We start from the raw sequence: 26,273 nt of genomic DNA, 5'->3' as shown, positions 1-26,273 counted from the left end.
GTAATGTAGACGTGTGCAAGTGTGTGTACCGGTTACGCATTCTAAACCGCGGACGGTTGTTTGTTTTCGATTAGGAATTGCAAGTGCAACCGTTGGAAAACACTCTTCCAAACTGGGAGATTTATCCGGGTCTTTCAATACAGTGAAATCTCTCTAAGTCGTTACCTCCCCATGGGTGGGAGTTTCTCTGCATTTGATGTGTTCCATGCATTTGATGACTCGTCAAATTAGAAAACCTGCCCAAGATATCATAATCATAGACTATAAGCTCTAAACACGAATATTGTACAAGTCGACGATGTTTTAGCGTTTTTGTACATGTCTTATCGTAGTTGCATTGGGTTTTGCTAAGCAACGATGTGATTGAAGCAAGCTGTGCTTGGTAACCTCTCCAAGATAGCAAACCGGGAGTCGTGTATCTTACAAAACTAGAGGCTTCTTTACATTAGGATGTGTGCCAGAAAGGAATGAGCAAAGCAAAATCTTAAGTTTAATTTCCTCTCCGGTAGTTGACAAGTTTAGCCAGTTTTAACACCAGCTACTGATCGATCTACGATGCTGGATATCAAAAATCACACTGGCATCACCCATGTAAATGTACATTTGAAACCCTTCTCCCAGCTATTTAAAGCGATTGCGAGAAGCTGAGAGAAGTTGCAGCTATATGCATGATCGAAAACTTAGAACTGATGTCCAACAGATGTTCTGAGTCGTCCAGATTAAAGTTGTCTCTAATGTCGTTATTACCGCCCAAGACTACTTTGAGCCCAGCGTTGATCAAATCCCTCCATATTGCCAGCTGCTCTGCGCGGGGCCATAAACAAACACTACGACTTATCTTTTCGAATGTGTGTGTAGAGAGCCCTCAACTTCCTCTACAAGACGTTTTAAAGTTCGGCCTTTCATTTTCGCCATTCCAGCAGAGGAAACATATCGTACGGTGGCGAATCCGATTACCTTGCACATTGCGATCGTTATTACACCCCGGCGTGCACTATGATGCTGCTACGTAGTCCTCCAACTCCAACTGGAGATGAATGCGCCGATGCGTAAACCGATGCGTCCAGTTCCCGTCCGCCCCGCGCGCGCTTGGTGTATGATTTCTTCCAGCGTACTAGCTACCTCGCTCGATGGGTTGGCTTTCACGAGAAATGATTATCCTACAATCTTGCCGCTACTCCACACGCACGCTTCTGCTGCCAATGTTGCCCTTTTTTGTTGCCTCATCGGGGGAACTGTGTGTGCAAATGATCGCGATCTGCTCGCCTCGTTGTTGATTGTTTCTCCTTTCTCTTTCTATAAAGTATGTGGAGAGTGTGTGTGTTTGTATGTGGATTTGGCCTTCCTTCTCGCTGTAGGGGCTGGTGATGATGACTTTTTTATTTACTTATACAATTTCCTCTCGAAGGCCGAGTAGCTGCTGGCCCATCCGATCCGTGCTGATTTAAGAGGGATTTGAGTGTTGAGAAGAAGGGGTCTATAATTTGCTAGTAACTCATTATGCATATCAACATAAAGAATATGCTTAAAATAATCCTCAAATCAACGGACAAAACTTGACCATAAAACGATATGCATAAGTCTTCAAGTAAATAAAGCCATCCTGATACTGTGATAGAAAATTAATCTTTCGTAATGTAACAAATACAACTGGTTCGAAGTATTAACCTCTCCACTGCTCATTAAACCTAATACAGTCTCCTGTCGACTGTATTGCACACATGGCATCGTTTAGCCACAATCAGTCCAGCCTTAGGATTACGACAATCGACAGGAGGAAATAAATTGCAGTGCTGAGTAACAACAACCAACAAAAAAATCCTACCATGGCCAGCTAGCTGTCGCCCATATAACCTTTTGCTAGGGTTTGTGCGGGATTTGATCCACCGACAATCCAACACACAACCATCATCTTCTCGCACATGCGATCGATCGTGTGCGCGCTCAGTGGTATGCGTTTGCATCATGGTAATATATCCATAAATTAATCATGATGGCTGCTGCAATCTTGGTAAACTTGGACCCACCTTCCTCCACGCGCCTGCCGCCTTAACTTTAACGGGTTTCTGGCTGATTTGTATAGTTGTAACAGTAATAGTCGTAGCCGGCGTAGTAGTTCTACGGGGCACAGCTTAGGTAGAGGAAACCCCCGTAGCTACTAGTGGCCAGTGGCGAGCGTAGAGCGTTTGGTATCTCCCCAAGCCTTACAGTAAGCTCGTAGGCCGCTTGCGCTGGTCCAACAGTCAACAGGCTCCGGCTGAAGAAGCTAGGGTGCTGGCTAACCTGAAAAATAACATACACACAGACACACACGAGGGGAGAGGGCTGAATAGGGTGGGACAGGGAGAATCGAACATAAGAAGAAAAAAACTCACCAGACCAGTTTTACCACTTCTTCGTGGCAACAATGTCCACCTTCACGTGGTGTCCCGCGCTCATACCGCAGCGGTACGAGCCAGCCGCTTCCATGTTGCTTGATGCTGCTGATCGTGTTGCGTGCGGAATGTGGCAGGTTCCCTCCCGGAAAGCACGCCGAAAGCGTGTTCGTTCGTGGACGGTTTTCGTACAAGGTGCACGGGCCAATAAAAATGCATCGAATGCAGCCCGCTCCAATCGCTGTTTGTGCATCGAATCGCCGATTTGCTGGCTTTAGTGTGACGGTACGGTAAGAGGCGAGATGAATGCCCAACTAAGATGAACTAACTAAGAAGGTTTTTAGCAACTGTTTTAAATTTTAGGTCTTTTATTTTGTGTTGTAGGATTTTTTTTGTTAGTACACTGCGTTACAGTTCATTCACTAATTACTACTGGCTGGTGGTTGTCAACGGCTTTTTACGCTGCTATAAAATTCAAACATTCCATAATAACAATTATCGCAAGATTATTTCAAATAATAATGCATGATAAATTCCAAATTTAACTATTAATTTAACTTCCATAAAACTCCAAGAGCAAAGAGGAGAGTTTTATTTGTTAAAAAATAAGAAAATTGATTTGACAACGATTCTTCACAAAACCCCGATAAGGAGAGAAATCTTAAATAATTACGGTTTAATATTGTTTCCATCCACATTGTTTATTTCGATTGACTTGTCTTGTTTGAATCATTTAGCCCTTGTTTGCGGAGGGAAATTATGCGCCAATCTTCCATTTGTTTACGCCCGTTTAGCGATTTTGCTTTTCTTACCTTCTCACACTTCTTTAGCGTGTTTTTGATTATTTTGCTTTTCCTCACCCATTTTCTTATACATCCCATCATCACAACGGGCAGGCAAATGGGTGAAGAAGATGTTGCAGTGATGTAATACCGTCTTGCTGCTACTAATTGACACATTAACCATATTTACCGTTCGCACAAGACGAACTCGATCTCCTCTAGGAGCGAAGAACGATGGCAGAAAGTGGGCCGCGATCGTACGACCGACTCATTACCGTCCGACCGGTAGTACTATGGCCGGAGGTTGGAAAAGTGCGTAGAAAAATGTGGGCTTTGGTGAAAGTGCATAAACGATCATCATCCTGCCCCGGCTCATCGCTAATGAAGCACTAGATAACGCGTGTTTCCGGTCGATGGAGCGCTGCTACTATCACGGCGCCTACTATGGCGCTAAACGGTGGTGTCCCCATCGGACACTTTCGATGCGATGCTAATGAGAGATTGCGTGCCGGGTCTCTAGGGGGAGTGAACCCATCATCCCGTGCACGTCACGTAACGTGGACGCGATTTGTCGCGTCGCCGATCGATAGGGCGATCTTTCGTTTCCGGTTTCTGCACATGTGTCGCGGTATGCATAGGTATACAAAGAAGACGGGGATCGTATAGAAAGTGAAATTTCCTTTTCGCTGCGTGTGTTTGTGTGGTAAAAAAAAGAGCAGCATAATACACAACGGCAAGCTAATGTGAACCGGTTGAGCATATTTTAGAGTATGTTTTCCTAATGCTTGATCTTCTCTTATGGACCCGTTTTCGGGGCTTTTTAAAGTGGATCTACTTGTGGCCTGGTGCACAGCGTATGGAGCTTAATAACAACCTCTCAATCGATTAAAATGCTGCTGCAGCTTGCTGTTACTATTACTGCGAACGGGGTTTGAACCGTCTATTGCGTCCCATGCCCTCAATACTTAGCGTTGACTCACTTCCACCATCCCCATGGCTGCGTGCTAAGCCTTGGTTAAGGTGGGGATTTTAAAGAAAAGTATGCTGCATGCTGCTTTGTAATGGTCAAATGAAAAGAAAGGCAACATTTCCCTCACAAGCCTCCAACAGTAGCACCGCACTAGGACAACAGTGCAGTTGAGTGAGGGCAGGCACAGGCACCTTCTGTGTAGGATGCCATTGTACGAAGGGGCACATTCATTCCACCGCTAACCCCTCCCGTCTGTTCCCTCCGTCCGCCAAATGCAGCGCTGAACTTTGTATAGCCATCCGGTGTCCGGAGCCTTTTATTGACGTGAGCGTGTCGTGTAATGGCTCAACCTCAATCATGTCGCGGTTGGTGGTTGGAGCTTTGGTCACCCTGGTCATGGTTTCGCACACCGAATCGATCCCCGCGAGACTCGCGCGATTCGCGATCGATCACTGGCTGCGAGTTTGTTACGACGATGCCTACCTAGGTGGTGGCCAGGAATGTTGCATGAAATTGGACGAAATCCATTTGGTTCGGTTATTATGCACGTTCGGTTAGATTGGCGCACAGCACAGAATCGTGTGAATTTTTGTGCTGCGTTTTAAAAAAAAAGTTTGTATTTTTTTCTTTTGCTCAGGAGATCGTTACACTTAAGACGTAAGATGTTAAAATCTGCCACCTAGTATTGGAGCGAAAGACTCGTGGCTCACCATTATTAGCTCGTAATTAACATGATTTCTCTTTTTCCAAACGTGCTGCCCACATCACGCCACACGATTGATTTGACATCGTTTCGATCTGTCCAAAACCCTTGGAAGCCCGATGATAACGCTAACGATGCTAACGATAATGATAATGCCTTCTTGGCTTCATCTGGACGCTGGCCGGTCGGTTCCTATCATGCCTACGCCGTACAGAAAAAAAGCCTATCATTTGTAAAGGTATAATAGCTTGGGCACGGTTGACATTCCTTGTGCCGTCTTGTAATAATTAAATCCAACCGTTCCGAATACTTCCCCCATTTTCCTGTCCACCCAGCACCCCAGATTTCGATCAAAGACTCCGGTGGACAGGTGGACTCAATCGCACTTTCGTCAGTGTTATTGTGCTGAAATTGGCCATGCTTTCTCCCGCGCCTGCATTTGAATAGCTAGTTTCTTGCGCTACATTTTTTGTTGCTTTTGCCTTGCATAAATCTCGAGTTTTCTAATACTTCTGGCGCAAAAATCCTCAGAAGCATCCGCACCTCGAGCTGGCCAGCTCTAGCCAGGGAGAAGCTTTCAATCTGAGCTCTGGAAAGCCTGGGTGAAAGTGTAAATGTTCGATCCGCTCGGCAATAAAATGCCCTCATTCGGTGTCGCCCGCTGATTGCGTGTTGCGATCGGGACCGAACAATCGGTAGCTAACAAGTGCTAATGATGATGTTTAACGTTCTCTCTAGGTCTAGTTTGTCACCTCCTAAAGCTGACTATGATTGAGGTATTGTGTTTTGGGCTGGGCCACCACGTGATGCGATTAGTGGTGGAGTTGATGAAAGTTTCTTATTCACATTCAAATTCATCCATACTGTGTACAAGGAATGCTTCAATCCTTTTCTCAATTAAAAAGAAATGTTGTTTTTAACCTTGGCCAGGGGAATAGTTTATGGCGCGGAACACAAGGCCACATGGCGACAAGAGGTTCTTGGTTTTAATTGAATTAAGCTTGATTAAAATCGTGAACCGCTCGATGGGAAAGGAACTCGGTTCCGTCACAAGTCTACTTCTTTCGATTCTCCGACCGTCCGGAAATGTCGTTACGCATCGTCAATGGGCACCGTTGTGTTACTGCTGTCCGATTTCTCCATCCCAGATTCCATGTTGGATTATGTTGGGTGATCCGGGCGATATCGGGGCCGCATGTTGTACGCATTAACGCGCTTCAGTGTTCAGGGATGCGGGCCAGCTCGACGGATATTCTGCCCTCGTCGTTGACAACGAACACGAAGCGAAGATGGCAACGATTCAACCACATGTCTGTCTCGTGGCATTATTGCTATATTGTTTACTTAGCTTCCGCTGAACTGACAACACGCACGCCACACTGTCACGTGCGTCCAGAGAAAGCTCCAGCTGTAGCGGTAAAGGAACGCCACAAACAAATGGAATGCTTTTTTTTGTGAGCAATCGTGACAATGATTTTTCGTTACTTTCTCCTGCTCACAATCCTGCCCAAAACAAGCGTCTTTCCTGTTTGTTTTGCCCATGTAAAGTAAATGTGAGGAATTGTAAACAAAGTCACATTCAACAGTGCTGATAGTCTTAAGTTGATGATGGTAATCGTACTTATACGCTCTCTTCTCTCTTTTTTTTTTGCAGCTGGAACGGACGTCATGGGATTACAGCACGGTCACACTTTCCCGAGTCACCGGATACGGGTTCGGCATTGCCGTTTCGGGCGGCCGCGATAATCCGCACTTTGCGAACGGTGATCCATCGATTGCGGTTAGCGATGTGCTCAAAAATGGTCCCGCCGAGGGTCAGCTACAGTAAGCGTCAACCTCCATCCAGCCAATCCATCTTGGAGCAATCACTTCAGTAATCGCTTCTCTTTTACTTTTGTCTTGCCCCTGTACAGAGTTAATGATCGAATCATTTCCGTTAACGGTGTGTCGTTGGAGAATGTCGAGTATGCCACAGCCGTTCAGGTACTGCGTGATAGTGGCAATACGGTAACGTTGATGGTGAAACGGCGCGTACCGAACCACAGTCTAATGCATCCACTACCGGGTGCGAACATGCACGGGATGACGGCAGGACCGGGAGGTCCTGTTGGACTGTCTGGTGGACCGGCAGGACCCGGTGGTGGTGGTGGTGGTGGTGCGATGGGTGGCCTGTCGACGAGTGTGGTGGGCATGAACTCGCATCAACACCAGCACAGTATCAGCTCGACCGGGCTAGGGCTCGGTGCAAACAATGGATCTCAGCAGCAAATCAAAGTGATCGTCACGAAGGCGAACAAAAAGGACGACTTTGGAATTGTCCTCGGCTGTCGATTGTTTATACGGGTGAGTAATAGGTAAGCCACGTGCAGCTTGATGGTTTTAATCGCTGGTTTGTTTGCTCGTTTGCAGGAAATATCTTCCAAGACTAAGGATCAGCTGGCAGCCAATGGGTACTCGCTGCAGGAAGGCGATCTGGTCACACGCATCCACAACACCAACTGCAACGATTCGATGAGCCTGAAAGAGGCGAAAAAGATCATCGATGGATGCAAGGAACGGCTAACGCTCGCGGTGCTACGCGAACCGAACGGCATCAGTGGAAGCTATGGTGGTGGGGCGGCCGGTGGAACGGCGTCCGGCATGCAATCGCCCGTCTACTCACACACGGCCCAGGTTTCGAACTGTAGCAATATGGATGAGAATTATCTCAACGGAACGGGCGGTGGTTCGTACTCGGGCCAGAATTTGTACGTCCAACCGCCGACGAGACCGTCCGCCATGAGCACGCTGCTGGCGGATGATAAAAGCAATCTCACGCCGAGAGGACGTTCCCGAGGACCGTTGACCGATATTTCGCTGCAGCAGCTCGATCGTCCCAGTACGCCACCGGGCACGTCTAGTCGTACCGCCGATGGAGGTGCGGGCCATTCGCGATCGCGCAGCGTCGTAGACGAACCGCCGAGACCGCCACCGCCCAGGGGCGAAGATTTCTACGCCACCAGACGCCAGCTGATGGACGAAAAGCCACCGACCGCGGAACCCCGGTACATCACATTCCAAAAGGAGGGCTCGGTCGGTATACGGCTGACGGGCGGTAACGAGGTGGGCATCTTTGTGACGGCCGTGCAGCAAAACAGTCCCGCCTCCGTGCAGGGTCTGGTGACGGGGGACAAAATACTGAAAGTGAACGATATGGACATGAACGGAGTTACCAGGGAGGAGGCCGTGCTCTTCCTGCTTAGCCTGCAAGATCGCATCGATCTGATCGTACAGTACTGTAAGGAGGAGTTCGACACCATTACCGCTCAGCAGCGGGGAGACTCCTTTCACATCAAGACACACTTCCACTGCGACGCACCGACCAAGGGTGAACTGTCCTTCAAGGCGGGCGATGTGTTCCGGGTGATCGACACACTGTACAACGGGGTGGTTGGCGCCTGGCAGGTGTTACGCATTGGCCGCGGCCATCAGGAGCTGCAGCGCGGTGTCATTCCCAACAAGGCGCGGGCCGAGGAGCTGGCAACGGTACAGTTTAACGCGAGCAAGAAGGAACTGAACGCATCCGAGTCGCGGGTTAGCTTTTTCCGGCGGCGCCGTTCGACGCACCGCCGCTCGAAGTCACTGTCGCGCGAAAACTGGGACGATGTCGTGTTCTCGGATGCCATCTCCAAATTCCCGGCCTACGAACGTGTCGTGCTGCGGCATCCCGGTTTCGTGCGGCCCGTCGTCATCTTCGGTCCCGTAGCGGACATTGCACGGGAACGCTTGATGAAAGATTTCCCCGACAAGTACACGGCACCGCTGCAGGACGATGATAAGGGTTCGTCCAAGTGTGGGGGAATCGTGCGGCTGTCCAACATTCGTGACATCATGGACCGGGGAAAGCATGCGCTGCTCGACGTGACACCGAATGCGGTCGATCGGCTGAACTACGCGCAGTTCTACCCGATAGTGATATTCCTGAAGGCGGATACAAAGCACACGATCAAGCAGATGCGCCAAGGGTTGCCGAAATCGGCCCACAAGAGCAGCAAGAAGCTGTTCGAACAGTGCCAGAAGCTGGAGCGCGTCTGGTCGCACGTGTTCAGCACCACGATCAATCTGAACGATCCCGACACGTGGTATCGCAAGCTGAGGGATTCGATCGATCAGCAGCAGAGCGGTGCGGTGTGGATGTCGGAGACTAAGGTAAACACTTCCCATTCATTGGCACTCCTGTACCGTCATGGTGGTAGTTTGGTTTTCGGGATATTCACTATTATCTTCTCCGGCAGTGGGAACCGGTCGTGGAAGTTGGGTGCATTAATGTTCTTCTTTCAGGCTCACACTTTGCGGCAGTGCGGACTGGGTTGCATCACAACGCAGCGCCTATTTCTCGAACCTTAGCCTAATCATTTATGTACTTCTTTTCTTCTCTTCTTTTAATTTATCTACTTGGTGTTGGTGATTGTATGTGCGGTCCTTCCGCTGCTCCTCTGTGTCTCGTGTCATGTTTACTCAACCCTCACAATCACGCAATCAGCGGGTGGAACTAGCATCCGACATTTTTCTGCCCTATCTACCACCTCCATGCCCGCTGTCGTGTTGCAATTATGTGTCTCCCTTACCACCGGCAAAGACCACTGCTGGCGCAATGTCCCGCCATCCCTATCGCTACTCGATGCCAGCCGCTAGCTTTAACAATTCGCTCGCCGTTTCCGCTTTCGCCGGCGCCCAATACGCTCCGCAACCATGCCTCGCTAACCAATCGTACAATGCTATCAAACCCATCGCAACCATCCCTTCGCATGCACTGCAAAACGGTCGTCCAAACACTGTGCTTGGCAGTGAGATTGGCGCTCACACGATGCTTTCCGACGGCCGCATGTCGTCCCCTTCGGTGGGTGGTCGACGGCCGGGTCGGGTCGGGTACAGTGCGGGACTGCATCGCTCCAATCCCAACGTTCAACGATCGACGCTCAGTCTGCATGCTTCCTCCTCCTATGGCGGTAAATCGTCCACAGCAACTACCGAAGGCAGCTCGGAACAGTTGCTGTACGACGATGAGCAACCGCAACCGCAACCATCGTCGGTGCCTGACGCTAGTCGATCGGCGAACGCTACCGTACACGCCACTCCCTTCTATCACAATCCTGATCGTTTGCAAACGAACGATCGCATTCGATCGTACACTAACATCACTAATGGTCGCGAAAATGATTATTCCATTAGCGACAGCATCGTCAGCGGTGCTGGCGGTTCTCTGCACGGTACTAACAATATTCTCACGACCGTCGATGCCAACGGTAATCATGTACAGGATCAAAATCAATACATCGCTTACATTGATAACTAAGCGCACGACGTAGACTAACGTTTGTATTTAAAAAATGGAAAAAACTTGGGGAATGGAAATGAGTGGTCGGACTCTGTCTGTATTAGAAGGTTTTCGTCTTTCTCTAGATGCGAGAGGTAGTTGCAGAACTTGAACTCTACTTCCACTACTGGTTTAGCGATAGTTGGTCCAAAGCTACTGATCCTGAAGCTTCCCAGTATACGGTAGACTCTCTCTCTTCTTGGCTTCTAATGTCCTCTTAAGTCATGCCTGCCATTTCTGGCCGACTAGAATTAATACCACGTAGTTGGACAGTCAGTCCTCCCTACGGAGGAAAATCTGTCTATTTTTTATGCAAAACGTTATTCTCTGCACTAGTGAAGAATACCAGTTGTATGTAATGTAAAATAGAAATACTAACGTATTATAAAATTTTAAAATTACTAACCAAATTTGCATGACCCATCTCAGTAAGGCTTTGAATGGCCATTTTCCCCTTCATTTAAATAAATAAATTTCATCCAACTATTTACTTATCGTCCCAATCTAACGGTGTGATTTTTTCTATCTTTTTTAATTCCATATATATACTCATTCGACATATTCCCTCGACATACGCTTCCACATGCAAACCGAAATACGTCCCCAACTCGGTGTACGATGATGAACGCTGAAACCGAAATCTTTGTGTTTGTTTGCCAACTAACACCCAAACGTATTATCTTCTGTACGAAACGCTACATTTACATCACTATCGCGTGTGTGTGATCCTGCTCCCCAATGTCCTTCCTATAATGATTGCCGCGCCCTGTTTGTAAAATTATTTCCGCCTTCCGCCCGTACGCGCCTGGCGCCATGCAAATCCTCTCCTTCCGTACGTACTTGGTAACGCTACTGTTGTGTCCGTTGTTGCGCCATCCGCCGTTACGGCTCGACAGCCGGTAGAATCCCTGTCGGATGATTTCCTTTTCCCCATGACCACATCCCGTCTGTCCTACGCCTCGAGTCCAGAATCGGACCTGGAGCTGAGCCCCGGTCCGTCGGCATCACTCTCATTGGGCAACTTGCCACAGCTGGTGAAGTCCAGCTCTGATCCATCGATTGCCACTAATCAGGATAACTTGGATAGGGATAGAGAACTCGGTGACGGAATGCCACCACCATACACGGTAAGCTAACTGCATCCCTCATGTACTTTTTATGATTTTTTTCAAATTATTTCTCTCACCGCACATCATCAAATCGAGCTGTCCGACAGTTGACGTAAAACAGAAAGTCTGTACAACGAAGCGTCATTTGATTCTAATAATATCATTCACACTTCATTTGGCCATTTTGTAACTAAAAGAGCAACATTGTTACGTGAAAACTTGCAGCAGCTCAACAGGTTCTCAATGATTAACTTCACTTTTCCTCCTTCCGTTCACTTCACGTGCAAAGAATCCCTACGAACATGCGCCACACGCCCGCCGAATGACCGTGGACAACAAGTATGGCTTTTCATCGAGCAAAAATGGCGGCGGTGCACCGGCAATGAATCCTGACGATGCCATTTACGGTTCGTCCACTGCGCGTGCTGCTCCACCGCTGCAAGGTTCAGCGAATGGTCCACACTTTGGAGCAGGTAAGCTTTTCGGCGCGAGCTTGTGCGGTTGAGATTTACTCCTACGATACTTATTTCTCCATTCTTCCAACTGGCTAGTTCCAGATTTACCGCCCCGCATTGACAGAGCATCCAAGCCGCCGAACGGACCGGGTGCTCCCAGTACATCCGGTTCTTCGTTGCCATCGCGCAATTCAAGCTCTGGCGGAACGCTCGGACGTTCGGCACAGGAACGGCTGTTCGGCAATGGGAAACAATCGGCCGGCGATGCGCTCCACGATCCCTCGTCCGCGCACGATGAGTACAGCAGCAGAAGCCAGCTGCTAGGGCACGGAGGGCCCGACAAACGGCCAGCCCTTCCACCGATGGTCAACGGCGGAGGCGGACCGATGGCGGGTACGCCCGGCACCGGTAGCGCTAACACATCGCTGGATCGTAGCGGTGGCGGTGGCCATCATCATCCTGCGTCCGGCAGCAATCCGAACACGTCGTCCGGCAAGGCGAACGGATCGTACGACAGTGTGTCCAGCTACGATTCGTACAACACGTCATCGCAGCTGACCGCACAGAATATGAGGTTAGGACCCAATGCACCCGATGATCTGAAATCGGTGCCCAAGTAAGTCTGCCACCGAATCTCTGCCTGGCAAGCAAAGTTTTCTTTACCTGTTGGGCAGCTTTTTCGTTTTGCTTCTTCCCCCGCGCACAGTAAGCCCAGTTTGGTTTAGTTTGTCCATTTGCTTTCGTACAAACGATACAACTTACCACCTTTAAGATTCTGCTATCGATCACCGAAAGGCTCACAGTACGCTTTCCTTTCTACCCGCGTTTTAGCAATCGTAATGGAGCTCACCCGATGGGAGGAAACGCATCCGGTGACTATGGGAGAAATCCTTCGATGAATAGCACCGCATCCGATATGCTGCTGACAACGGCGGCCAGAAGCAACTACAACGGTAGGTGTTCATTTCGTTTTACTCAACGCTTCCGCTCTTCACAACTCCGATTAACCGATCGATCTTTCACAGGCACCGGAGGAGCGCATGAAGCGCTAACGCAACGAAACTCGGGCGATCGTTCCGGGCCGGGCATGAACATGCCGCAAAGACCAACGAACCTCGTGCTGGACAGTCCAAGAAAGCACCTTATCGAGACGAAAACGGATTACGGCAAATACAGGTGAGCCCGCAATGGCCCCATTTTGTTTGTTGATAGTGCTCCCCGTAGCGGTCCGGAGGGGTAGTACTGGACGGTTGTATGATTGATGGCTTCGTTTTTCTTTCATGCTGCGTTTTTACCGGTTGTTGTGGGGTGCAACCCTCCCAAAAACCAAAAAAAAAACAAAAGGTCGCGACAACAGATGCGGGAATATCTGTTTATGAACAAATCGCAACCGAATCTACACTATCATACAATGTGCTGTCCACACAGACGTAGAATAGTTCGATACTCGAAATACGATACTTTAGTTTAAAATGGCTGTGCAAGGGGCCGGCCAGTAGTAGTGAACCAAAGCGTATGGTTTTGTGTATTTTAGTAGTATCATTTACTACCACAACCAAGGTTCGGTAAAGCGTTCAATTTGCCGCTTGGACTGTTCGTAGGTACTATGCTTAGAAACTATTGCTTATACGTTTTTTGCTCGACACAATGGCGTTCAATTTCAACTGCACCGGTACTCATACCTTTCCTTTCACTGAAGATCACATTTCATAGACATTTTTACCTCCGTTTTACGTTCTTCATTCTCAATCACGGTTCACTTGAATATGAAACACCCATGTTACTGCCCAAAGCTAGTTCCACTTCTCCATTGCAAATAGTTGAGCCACTCATACGTTTATTTACGGAAAATTCGCACATTTTCTGTTGATGTACAAATCTTACCTCGACTGCAACTTTACCTCAATAAAATTTTATTTAAAAAAACCCACAATTTACCTTTTAATACTAATACTTTTGTTTTGTGTATCTTTACCCCCGCCCAAACACACAGCCGTAACAATTCTGCATCGCAGGCCGATTACTCGAAACCCAACAAAGGACCTTCGATGATCGGTTCACCAGGACAGCCGCCCGGTGGTGGTGGAGGTGCAATGGGTGCCAACATGGGTAACGGTGCACCCTTCAAACCAGTTCCGCCACCAAAGCCTAAAAACTACCGGCCTCCAGTCGGCGGTGCTGGTACCAACGGTTCCGGAATGCATCATGCGGGACAGTGGGATAATGGGGTAAGCTTAGAGCCAACGGTTAACCCACAGCCGTGCGCCGGTTTTACTTATAGCACCTCTTCCTCGCCATCTCAGGAACCTATTTCACCTCGCTCGCCCGACGGGTTCTACTATCCTCCGATGGCATCCTCGCACTACCATCAGGGCATGGCTCACAATGTGCCTAGCTCACCGAACAATGGTGGATCCGGCCATGGTCCGGCCATGCATCCGTACAATCCGTACACGGTCGGCAGTGGTGCGAACGGTGGCAATGGAGCGCCGATGTACAACGGAAACGGCAACGGTAGTCATTCTTATATGAGCAATGGTGGTGTCAGGGACGTGGGCACAATGGGGGCAAGCAATGGTTATAACAGCGGTAACGCACAATACCCCTACGGCAATACTTACATGCATAGAGGTAATGGGACAGGAACTCATGGCATAGGTAACAACCACACGCATACATACCACAATTTAAGCATGCTCGCACAATCCATTACTTCGCAGTGTTAAGTTCCTCCACACGCAGTTCTTGCGTACCCTTTCTGTTATAACAATTTAAATCATCCACCCATGTATCCACCATCTCCTAATTGTATCCTCCAACAAGTCCTCACTATCTCATATGTTGATGTTCAAAATGAATTGCTACACGATTCTTAAATGCATGATTGTCCCCAAACAGTACACAGCTCACGAAATAATGATAATGCCTTGCTAGCCATCTGTACAACTGAATCTACACAAATCACATTCGGTGATGAAGTAGCTAATGTTACGCTTTTGTGAATATGTTTTTCTCAGACGGTTCTGTTAATCTCCTCGAAACAGTCTTGTCCACTCAAAGGAAGATCATTCCCAGCACCAACCAACCAACCAATATTGTTGTTGGGCAACTCGTTCTAACCAAACTCATGCATTTAAGGGTTTATGAAGATGTGTTATACCTTCACTAACAATAAACTTTCGTATCTCGCAGGCAACATGCCAGCCATCCATCCCACGGATCGACATGCGCTCGATCTCGCCGGTAGCCGAGAGCAGCGAGGATCGGCCTTCGAGCTTTACCGCAAACCACAGCTCGGCACGATGGTTGGGCACCACCACAACATACGGTAAGTACGCAACTGCATTGATGATTTCTTCGTTTGCTAACTCAACGTTGCTCCTAAAGACACCGACTAAAACTAACTACTATTGAACGACCACAACGAACGTCCTTTGACCAGGAAAAGTTCCCATTTTACTCTCACTAACCCATCACCTATGGACCCGCCACGGACTATTGACCATGAGAACACACACACAGAAAACAATTTTGCATGTTATGTTTTTTTTTTCCCCCATCAGCGATGATGATGGTACACCAATGTGTGTTACTCGACTCTCCTGCCATTACGTGTATCTAACCCCGGCGAACGGCGTTGTGACTTACGGCTAGTACTAATCCTACCAAAACATGCTAAGCTTTACCGCCCATGACCATGACACCACCACCATGACATGGCCGCCATTCCACCATCGCTTTTTTAAAACACACACACACTTCTTCACCCGACAAAACTACGTCAGCATGTAAGGAATAGGAGCAAATGGCTTTTGTAGCCTTCCTTCCGAACACCACATACATACCTTCTATTGTTGGAAAATCCAAATTATTGTATATCCTCTACTCTAGAGCAAAAGATCATTGGACAATTGCAGTTCAAAAAAACGGTTGTACTCTCCGCACGATCGCAGACCGCACTAACTTTTACCCTCATTGTTTTGTTTCCTTTTGCTGACTTGAGCAGTACAGTATTAAAGTAAACTTCCCCCTTCCTCCTTTTCTGTGTCGGTACCATCGCCCCCCTCCAGCCCCCCTCTATTCCGTTTGGTTGGTTTATAGCCTGGTTTTCAACTTGAACATTCCGATATGACTCCCATATGCTAGTCGGTTATGGCTTCGTGATGGTATATGTATTTATTAACGTACTGGTGGCGAGTGGAAATTGTTAAACTATTTCAACAACAAAAAAACGCAAAACACCCGCAACAATTAATGTACACGTCGGTTAGCACTAACATAAGCTTCACACGCGTATCTGCAAATAATAACCTACCAAACTACGCTTATCATCTGCCAACGCCAATTCATAGCGCAAGTGCTTAAAGGAAGAATTGTATAGTTTGACTAGCAACTATCGGCTCAACTTGTCGCTAGCGTCGTTGCTCTCCTGTCCTGACCTTTATTTATCTATTCTACAAACTAATTATTACCATTAGCGATTAGTGGTACTGAAACCCCCTTAATGTATGCAATCGGTAATGTCGGTGGGTATGTAAGTAAGATGTAATTGCAGCTGGCAGAAGGGATAAGGGATATGTTGCATTAGGTTATAAACGCCAACTCTAGTATGATCGCGAATGTGTGTGTATGAGTGTGTTTCTCTATGTGTGTGTGTGAGTGAATGAGTTGAATTTGTATGGTTTTGAAATGCGATTTCTCTTTTAAATTATGTGAACCAAGTATAAGACTGTTCCAACGAGTTTTCTGAACAGTTGTCTGAAAAGATCGCACCACGAAACAAAAATGATGCGAACTGATCGTTTCCACCTGTACGTACCCCCCCTCCCCCCCCTCCCTGTGTTACCCAGCCCACCCAGCGAACTGAAAATTTGAACGATTGCGATTTGTTTTGCGAGCTAAGCGATCGATGAGATTTAAGTATGGAAAAGCGAACAAAATGAATGGGGGAAAAAGTTAGTGCATGCCACGTCCACCCGATGCATTACTTCTGTCGATGTGCTCTCTAGTGTGCCGTGAGCTCTTAGCTCCTGCCGTGATCTTTTCTGTCCACCCTTGAAGCTATTCTATCCACTCCACCGTTACTTCCAACATGGCGCACCTAATCCTTGGCCAAATTCCCTACGCTACTTTATTACCAACCCCAGAGCGCTAATGTGTTCTACTAAAGCAAACAACCCTGTTTAATCAATGATTCGTTATCAACCAACATCCTCCATCTTACTCCCCCTTATCTCATTCATGGTTCCTTCCACACGTTCCCATGATCACGATCGCGCCACCTCCTTTTTATTTTCCCGCCCCTTCCTCCCGTCCGTTCGTACCCTCCTTTCTGCAGAGACATGGAGCCAATGATGTCGATCCATGAGTTCAACCAGCACCAGCAGCATCTGATGCACCAGGAACGGATGCGCCAGCTGCAGCAGCAACCCCTGCCACCGATACCGGGACCGCCACCGCGCGGCATCCCATACCCGGGACACGATCCATCCCTACCGCCCGAGCTACCGGCAAAGCCGCCGAAGAAAAACATTCTCAAGTCACCGCTGAAAGCGATCAAGAATGCGTTCATCAAGTCTACCAGACCGCTGCGGCGCCAGGTAAGCCTGGCGGGTGATGCGGATAAAAAGTCGCTCAGGCCCATACTGAAACGTCAGCACTCGATGATGGAGCCCCGTTCGGCCCGCATGCGCCTGGCAGATCAACAGCAGCAGCAGCTGCAGCAGATGTACGATCAGCGCGCAATGTACGCACAGGAGCTGCAACAGCAGCAGCAACAAGCGTACTACAACGATCCACGCTACTCCTCGTCCTATCAGGGTCCATACTCGCCGCAACCCGTACGAGGTTTCCAGCGGCATGAAGCATACTATCCGAAGGATGGCAACAGTACCTACCAGAATCTGGAGCTGGAATCGATGTACGGCCACAGCCAGGGCAGAGCGTATTACGATGGGCAGCAAAACGATGGACAAAGTTACTATCAGCCGGATGAAAATTTGTACGCTAACCGGGCGCTTATTGAGCTGGAACGTGGCCGAGCAGCACCGCTAGGGCCGGGCGCTACGGTGAGCACACTCGGGCGAAGGATAGTGCGGCGCCATAGTATGGCCGATCGTACCGCCCCGTCGCCCAGCTTCAATCAACTGAATCGTCGACGGATGGGATCGGAAAGGGCACCGCATCATGCCTCCATAGTGGATCATCATCGTCATCATCAGCGCGGTGCGATGGCAAGCGTTGCAAACGTCAGCGGCCATGGCTCGGGTCACGACGAATCGATCTATCAGAGCAAGAGTGGGTCGTTCCTGTACAACGAGGCCCGGGAGCATACGCGCCGCACGTTCGACGAGCCCGTATACCAGAGCCGGCGGGAGATGCACCGGGACCATCTGTACCAGAGCAAACAGCAGATGCAAGATCGCATCCAGCAAAGCCGGCTGGTGGAGATGCAATCGCAGCAAACGCAACCACCCGGATCATCGCCAGCGTCCGGCGGCAATGGTAGTGGAACGACGACCACGTCCACCGCAAGCGATCGCTTCCTGCGCAACCAGGGTGTAGGGGCCGCCGGTGGTGGTCCGGCGAGCGGATCGTGCTCCAGCTCTCCCAACTCACCGTCGAGCAGTTCGTGCAAGAGTGGTTACTCCTCATCGCGAAATGGAGGCGAAATGCGCGAGAGACGAACGCAAATGCGTGAACAGATTTACCAATCGCGCAAGGAGGCGATGGAATCGATGGCCGAACCAGTGTACGTGTCACGCCGGGAGTTGAAGCATGAGCCGATCTACGAGTCGAAGAATGAGCATGCCGAGGTGGGCGATCTGCCGGTTAGTGAGATGGAGGGACTTTGTCTGCATGAGACGGAACCAGCCGATAGTGGCGAGTCGAAGTCGGAGAAGCTTGAAACGATCGCCGTAGCTAAGGCGGACTGCCGCGAGGACCAAAACTCCCGTGCGCCATTCACGCTCGGGGCACCCTTAGCTGCCGAAGAAGACGACGACGACGTGGCGGGAGACGTAGAGGAGGAGCAGGACAAAAGTGGGGAACGAACGCTTACCGTTAGCAATCAAAACGATTCCGCGTTCGATAAGCTGCCGGTGGCCAGCCCCGGCAGTCCTGTGGCAACGTCCTCGCCCGTACCGAGCATCGGCACACCGAAAAGCATCCGAGCGACGCACATATCGAACTTCTTGAAGCGAACTGCCCCACCGGTCATGCCGCCGCCTCCACCACCCCCAACCGCCGCTCCCCGGCCCTCGCATCCGGCAGTCCCGGACGCAGCTGCTGTGTACGCGAGCCGTACATCGATCGAAACGCAGTACACCGCACCGGCCACCGGTTCGCAGATGAGCCTTCCGATTGGGCCACCGAACGCAACCAGCACACCGTTCGCTAGCGAGCTTTCGCTTGGGCTTCCACCGCCCCGCCAACCAATCACCCGGCGCGGCCTGTTCGATGCGTCCGGCGGCAGTTTGGCCGATCCGGTCTGGAACGTGTCGCTGCAGATACCGCCCGGTGCGATCGCGCCCGGCGTACAGCAGGAGATCTACTTTACCGTCACCGATCCGCGGCTAAGCGAAAGCGTTGGCGGACCGCCACTAGACATGGAGAATGGTTGGTTTTTGCACTCTCTCAAACACACACACACACACACATTATTAGAAAAATTAGGTTTTTACTCCGTCACCCCAACCACCACAACAACCCTTGACTGGATGATGTGTCCAGAAAGGCCTACCTATATTCTTTGCCACCATCCGTCGCTATTGCTCTCTCACCTAGCTGTTGTTGTTCTCTTCTCTTCTGTACACGTGTGTTGCTGGCTGTTGATCGTATTTAAAATTATCCGTGTTTTTTATTATTTTATTCACCATTTAATCATCAGTCGTTCAATTTTTCAGTTACAAACAATCGGAAACAAATTTATGTTTTTTTGTTTTGTTTTTTTTTTATGTGTGTGCGTGTTGTATTTTTGTTTTGTTTTAACCACTCTACTCACTAATTGTTTTCATTTGTGCAATGTTTTGACAAAGTTTTTGCACGCATTTCAATTTTCTTCATTTTTGGGACTCACCTTTTGCTTTGCCCATTTTGTCATCTTCATTTGCTTTATGGCTAAATTGTTTGTGCTTGTGTGTGTGTGTGAATCGAATGAGAGAGCGCGTGCGTGTGGTGTGTTTGTGTGATTTTAAAAATTAAAATTAATTTATTTCCGTTTAAATGCTTGCATGGTAAATTATGTTAAGTTGGCATTACTTTATTTACATTATAACTTTTGTAGTATGTAGGTGCTATCCTTACCTTTAACTAGTTTTCATCTCATTGGATTCATTTTTTTCTCTCACTGGCTTACTAGTTATAATGTAGCTTATTTATGATTTGTTGCAAAAAGCAAAAACGGTGCATGCAGTAGCGCAAGCACATTGTTGATGTTGCAGTTTTCCTCTACCGTGGGTAATCACCTCTGCTCTATCTTACCACAGGTGAAACGATGCTGTCACCACTCGTAATGTGTGGTCCTCAGGGAACAGAGTTTCTTAAGCCGGTCACGCTCAACATACCGCACTGTGCCGGGCGCACCGCCTCGCTAGGCCTATCGCTGAAGGCGACCGATAGCGAGAAGAACCTGCAGACCGACTGGGAGGATATCGATCTGCCCAGCAATACGGCGGCCCACACCGTCTCGGTAAAGGTGGACCATTTCTAGTACGTGCCAGCCGTGTACCCGCGTGAGTAGACGGTCTCTCATTTACTTCCATTCAAACAAAATGCACTGTCCTGCGCCCAGCATGCCGTACCGAACAGTAGTGCCTTTTAGTCGTATCGTATTTGAGCGTTAGTCCCATTTCGTGGTGTACGAATAAGCTCCTAAATAGGGGGAAGAAGGGGGGCAAAAGAAAAAGGGATAGGCAGGCCATCAGAAGAAGATAATGCATATGCTTGCTCTTGCTGCTTACCGACGCATCTTTGCCATTTTATCTATAGTGTAGCGCGACGCGAAACCATCTGACCATACTACGTAAGAACCTGGGGGGCAATGTGCTTGATAATCTGTGAAAGCATAAATGTCTCGCCCTTTTTTTTTCAAGCACTACAGTGCATAGCAGTAGTAACCGTTTTCCCTTCTCCGCTTTATCAGTGGCATACGCAGCCCATCAGTTACGTGATAGCTTACCATGTAAATAGTTTAAAGTTAGTAGTAAAGGGAGGCAGAATGATGCTCCTTTCACAGAGCTACGCGATAGGCTTCCCGTAGAGAGGATCGGATCGCGAAACACCATTAGTTAACGGCGAGAAGTTAACACGTGACATTTGCTAGGAATATACATATACGTAGGAGTGATTTAAATCCCCATATAGCTGTCAAATGTATTTCTGCTGCCATTCTGTGACAGTGACACAATCTTTAGTGTACAAACAAGCAAAAGTGAGCGCTGTACGCCCTTGAAGTGCGTAGCATTTTATAGTAGACACTGTTCGCGGAAACATTGTAAGTTTTTTTGTATGCGAACACACACACACAATTATGGATTTATATATAGGTACGGTGGTGTATGTTTTGTTAATAAAAGAATAAAAAATATAGAATTTAATACAAGTACCGAATCGAACTCGGTGAGCGGTAGTTTAGCTTTTCAGCGGCCGTGGTCATAGTATCCGAACGAAGATCATTTTGTAGTTCTCCTCTGTTGGCTGACACGCTGTAAGTGGTCCGATGCCTGTTATTCTATTAGGCTGCAAAAAATTTATTTTACAGAAAACCATGGACAATGTTTAATCAAACTGAACGAACCCAATTTTTTAGCTTCGTCCCGAGGTTATTTGACGACTTACCAGCAAACTTTCTTTTTGCTTTAAAATATTAAAAAAATATATATTTAAAACATCTGTGTAGTTTTCGGAACGGAAAATCAACCACTGACCAGATCTTCACGATGCGGCAAATCTTGGAGAGAAGATGGCGGAGCAACAGCTCCACTCCTACCATCTCTTCATTGATTTTAAAGGCCGCATATGACAGCGTATAGCCAGGGTAAAACTGTACGGCGCAATCTTAAGCTCTTTTGGAATCCCGGCCACACTTACCAGGCTTGTACGAATGACAATGGCCCTGACATCACATGCCAGGTGAAGGTGGATGGAAAACTCTCAGGGCCCTTTGCTAACACCGAGGGCCTGCGCCAGGGATATGGGCTTGCCTGTCTCCTTTTGAACCTGGCGCTAGAGAGAGCCATCCGTGACTCAGAGATGGAAACTTCGGGGACCATCTTCTATAAGTCAATCCAGATCCTGGCATACGCTGATGACATAGACATCATCGGTTTGAGGCTCTCCTATGTAGCATAAGCTTATCAAAGGATCGAGCGTGCGGCACAGAACCTCGGGTTGGAGATTAACGAGGCGAAAACCAAAATGATGGTGGTGGCACCACCAGCGGCCCTGCTAACAAACACTGATTTACGCAGGGGTGATGTACAGATAGGTGACCGCACCTTCGAAGTCGTCCAAAACTTCACCTATCTGGGGTCAAAAGTCAGCCCACCGACAACAACATTGATGTTGAGTAACGCGCAAGGGTGCTGGCTGCCAACCGGTCATACTACAGCCTGTGGGAACATCTCAGGCTTCTCCAATCAAAATATTGTCGCGTTGAACGAAGCTGGTTCTGCATTGAATCTTTATACTGACATACACCTCTGAGACATGGACTCTGTCCAAAACTGAAGAAGCCCTCTTTCGAAGCCGCGTTCGAGAGGAAGATGCTCAGAAGGATTTTTGGCCCCGTATGTGTGTGGAAGGACAATGGAGGAGCCGCTACAATGACGAGCTCTACGAGCTCCGGCGGGCAGGTCACGTCATGAGAATGACACCGGACGACCTAGCCCGTAAAGTCCTTTTTGGGCCGTCCACACGAACAGTGGAGGCGTGCTAGGCCCAAATTGAGATGGAGTGATGGCGTTGATGCGTCCGCCAGAACGGGCGGGATAACGGATTGGCAGAAGACGGCGTTAAACCGTGAGCGGTATCGAGGATTGTTGCAGCAGTGGCCAAGACCGCAAAGCGGTTGTAGCGCCTGATAAGTAAGGAAGTGTAGTTTTCAGCATAAAAGCTAGTCCCTTTTTCCGGCTTTTAGACCAATTTGTCCGCCCGTGAAGGCTTGTTAATGTTGGCGTTTACGCGTGTGTTTAAACGACTTCCTAATCAAGATTGACTAGACCTGCATCAAATCCAATCCCGGTCCGACATTCCCGGCAGTACCTTCAAATTATATATTTATCCCCAAACTTACTATTAATATATGGTACGATCCTGGTGGCAGAGGCGATAACAGTGCCGCTCTTCACACGGCAGGACCGGGGCTCAAATCCCAATCAAGGAACCACGCCTCCCCTTACACAGAGCTTATTAACCACTTTGGAGACCTCTCGAGGTTGTAGTGCCCAAGGAAGAAGAACTTACATTATAAACTCCTGTTATCCTCCTCCTATCTCTAAGGCACGATAGTGATTTTTTTTTTCATTTATTTATAGAGGCTTTGAGTCTTAAAGACTTCATTTGCCTCTTTCCGGTATGAAGGTTACATGGCTATTGTGGTTATGGCTAGATTGTAACTAAGGACTATTACAAGTGTGGCTCATAAAAAACTATTGCGGATTAAAACTACATTTCTCTATAAAGCTTGCTGATGTATAAAAATCGAAGTAGGTGGTTTTGTTGACGTTTGCCGGGTGAGAGAATGGTGGCTAGGTCGCTATCTACTTGGCAGGTGTTTCGGTGTGTACTGTAACCATGGCAATCTTTGAGAATGTGGCGGACCGTGATGACAACGCCACAGAAGCTGCAGAGTTGAGGATTGGATTTTTCGAGGAGGTAGGAGTGGGTCAGGCGGGTGTGTGCGATGCGGAGGCGGGATAGGACTCGTTAGTTGCGGCTGAAATTAGGATCATCCCATGGTGCTGTGTTGTGTTTGATCGTACGGAGTTTCGTGGAAAGGTCTAGGTTGTACCAGGTGGTGGTCCAATGTTGAGCGATTGCAGTGTTGATGAAGCGGATGGCGTCTCGGCGAGATAGGGAGTCGTGTGGTTCAGTTTGACGGAGCCGACCTCTGTTGGCCAGGCTATTGCAGGAGATGAAGGGATGTCATCTAGGAGCTGGATGTGTGGATCTTTGGAGGTGCCGTGTTCGAGGGCTGCCAGCACACTGGCACTGTCGGTGAGGATGACGTTCGGTATGTCGGTGCGTAGTCCTTCGTCAGCGGCAAGTCGGATGGCTAATGCTTCGGCAAAAAAGATGGATGTGTGGTCAGGAAGTTTGATGGCGCAGTTATCGAGGCTAAAATAGATCCCACAGCCAGCTGATTCACAATGAACGGAGCCGTCTGTAAAGATAAGGTGATGGTGTTTATATTTGGTACGGATGAAGTACGATAGAGATAGAAGTGGTCACATATTTAAAACAATATGCTGGTCCAGATGGAATAATTATTGTTATTACTTTGAACCGCACATCGCTGTAGGTATCTGTCCACTAGCATGTGCTCTCCTTAGCTGTCAATGGATGGATCTGTCTTAAATGGAAATGTAAAAAAAGGAAGTTTTCGCAGGGCAACCAAACAAAAAACCTCGAAACGGTTACATTACTAAATGGAGATGCTGTACATCGTAAAACAACATCATGGCATGGCATGGTTCATGCATTCGGTGAGGTAAAGAGCAGAGAAAAACCGAGGTTGCATAATAGGCTTGTAAGCGGTCAAACTAAAAAAGGGCCTGCTGCATGTCGTGTGTTGTGGGGAGGGGGGTCATCAGTTGCATGAAAGCATTACGACAAGAGTTTTTCTTCTTCTTGAACTAAAAGAGTTGTTTCGAGGAAATTTAACGTACTTGAAGTTACTCGTGCTAAAGCACCACAGTACAGTACCTGCTCACGGTAGTAACTTTTCAATCCAAGTGCACCGGTCGCTTTCCTCATCTGCCGATGCACGCGAGATGCAAGCACGTGTTGTAGGTGAGGCTTCTTCAGTCGACCGCTCAGTGGGCCTCTTACCGCACAGACAGTCACACTGAGTGCATCAGCGAACATAATCCGGTGCAGCACCACCGTTCGCCGCGCCACACACGTAATAGGTTTAATAGTTTGCGGTTGTAATTTTCCACCCCAAAAGGCTAGGGAATTTATGTACATTCGTTACAGTGGAGTGATTTAATTTAGCCTGGCAACGGCTAGCTACGACCGTTGCCGTTGGTTTCATGGTCGGCTTTGCAAGACAGCAGCAGCTCGTACACACACTGGCGCCAATTTGGATGTTCGCGAACGAGCAGGCAAGCAACCGGAAAGGGTCTGCTTTTTTTCCGGTTCCTTCCGTTAGGCACGTCTCGTTTGGAGTTTCACTTTCATTAGTTCGTTCCATGTTGTTCGCTCGGCTTAGGACCGCCCGCAGGTGAGTAACAACCAACCCGGGGCACCCACAAATCGTTCGCGTAGGGTGCTGTAATATGGGAAACGCGTTAAGTATCGATCAGCATCACCCACCATATACCGATCATTAAGGAACAGATCACCCACGTTACTCGTACGAGCATCAGCACGATCAATCTCGGAAGGTCGGAAAGTACCATCTCAATGCACGTTAAAATTGTGCTTATTACCTTATCAATTCACACCGTCCGAAGGGGTAATTATGTTACTGTGTGTGTGTGTGTTTCTTCGCATCATTTCCGCGCCATGCTGCACATGAGCCCTGGAAGCTTCTGAAACGGACAGCGAGAGCTGATTCGATGCTGATTTGACGCTGACCGATCGACTGTGGATGCCGATGCAGTTTGGCGCACAAGCTGGCTCACGAACGTGCCCAATTGTTGTCTGCATCTGTTTTGTTTCCTGTTCGCTTCTGGCCACAGATTTGTGCGGGTCCGTTTAAATCGTCGTGTGGCCGTGATCCGCGCCGTTGCGTATCGCGACGGTGCACGCGACGGTTACAACCCGTTGCTTGCTTCGTAATCTATTGAATTGAATCATCTCACAGCAGCACACACACACACGCAAAAAAAGGCCAACAAGACGCTCTTTTGTGTTCGAAACTGCCGCGTTCTAGACCGTTGTGGAATGATTTTTGTCGGAAGATCTATTTACGCCTATTTTAAATCCCACGGTCAGTCTGTTGCTGTCCTATTTATTATCGAAGCTATATATATTGATCAATCTTATATTGATCAATCATTGAGAAGCGGTAACGAAACAAAATGGCAAAACAGTGTCGCAAAACGTGCCCGAAAAATGTTATTGGCCAGTAGTAAAACAATTGCCTTTACACCGGCGCATCCTCCAATGATGCTTGAAATTGCAAAATGGTAGCACAAAAGTTGTAATTAAACTAGTAAAACGCGAACGATCAAATTAACTATAAATCGAGTGAACCTGATGCGCCGCACTTACGTCAGTACGAGCCAGTGCACAACCCACATTTCGCCCATCGAGATTAAGTGGTAAGACAAGCGTGCGGTGCGCTACCATGGCAAC

At 48.4% G+C, this 26,273-nt stretch overlaps 1 protein-coding gene and 2 long non-coding RNA genes across 15 annotated transcripts in view; 1 reads left to right on the top strand and 2 right to left on the bottom strand.

The window, feature by feature from the left end:
* LOC118505788 (tight junction protein ZO-1) overlaps nt 1-21,364 on the top strand; it is a 43,267-nt gene extending 21,903 nt beyond the window's left edge. For 10 of the 13 annotated variants that reach the window (XM_036042110.1, XM_036042113.1, XM_036042115.1 and 7 more), the window contains 13 exons: nt 6,485-6,654; nt 6,744-7,173; nt 7,240-9,018; nt 11,083-11,313; nt 11,585-11,768; nt 11,847-12,366; nt 12,582-12,703; nt 12,776-12,926; nt 13,744-13,978; nt 14,054-14,408; nt 14,943-15,078; nt 17,089-19,367; nt 20,237-21,364. In XM_036042110.1, coding sequence (XP_035898003.1) covers nt 6,485-6,654; nt 6,744-7,173; nt 7,240-9,018; nt 11,083-11,313; nt 11,585-11,768; nt 11,847-12,366; nt 12,582-12,703; nt 12,776-12,926; nt 13,744-13,978; nt 14,054-14,408; nt 14,943-15,078; nt 17,089-19,367; nt 20,237-20,460 — 6,816 coding nt within the window. In that variant the 3' untranslated portion in view covers nt 20,461-21,364. The remainder of the gene's footprint in view (nt 1-6,484; nt 6,655-6,743; nt 7,174-7,239; nt 9,019-11,082; nt 11,314-11,584; nt 11,769-11,846; nt 12,367-12,581; nt 12,704-12,775; nt 12,927-13,743; nt 13,979-14,053; nt 14,409-14,942; nt 15,079-17,088; nt 19,368-20,236) is intronic. The other 3 variants (XM_036042112.1, XM_036042114.1, XM_036042111.1) reach the window with 3 other exon arrangements.
* On the bottom strand, nt 16-15,043 carry LOC118505790. Its single transcript, XR_004905451.1, has 3 exons — nt 14,911-15,043; nt 2,376-2,703; nt 16-2,283 (listed from the first exon to the last, which is right to left on the bottom strand). It is a non-coding gene; the product is annotated as an uncharacterized LOC118505790 (long non-coding RNA).
* Nucleotides 21,365-23,918: 2,554 nt separating the features above from the next.
* LOC118506164 lies at nt 23,919-25,576 on the bottom strand. Its single transcript, XR_004905489.1, has 2 exons — nt 25,403-25,576; nt 23,919-25,242 (listed from the first exon to the last, which is right to left on the bottom strand). It is a non-coding gene; the product is annotated as an uncharacterized LOC118506164 (long non-coding RNA).
* Between the last annotated feature and the right edge of the window lie 697 nt (nt 25,577-26,273).

Source organism: Anopheles stephensi, chromosome 2, assembly GCF_013141755.1.
Source record: "Anopheles stephensi strain Indian chromosome 2, UCI_ANSTEP_V1.0, whole genome shotgun sequence".
Classification (NCBI taxonomy): Eukaryota; Metazoa; Arthropoda; class Insecta; order Diptera; family Culicidae; genus Anopheles; species Anopheles stephensi.
This window is presented reverse-complemented; position numbering and strand designations above follow the sequence as displayed.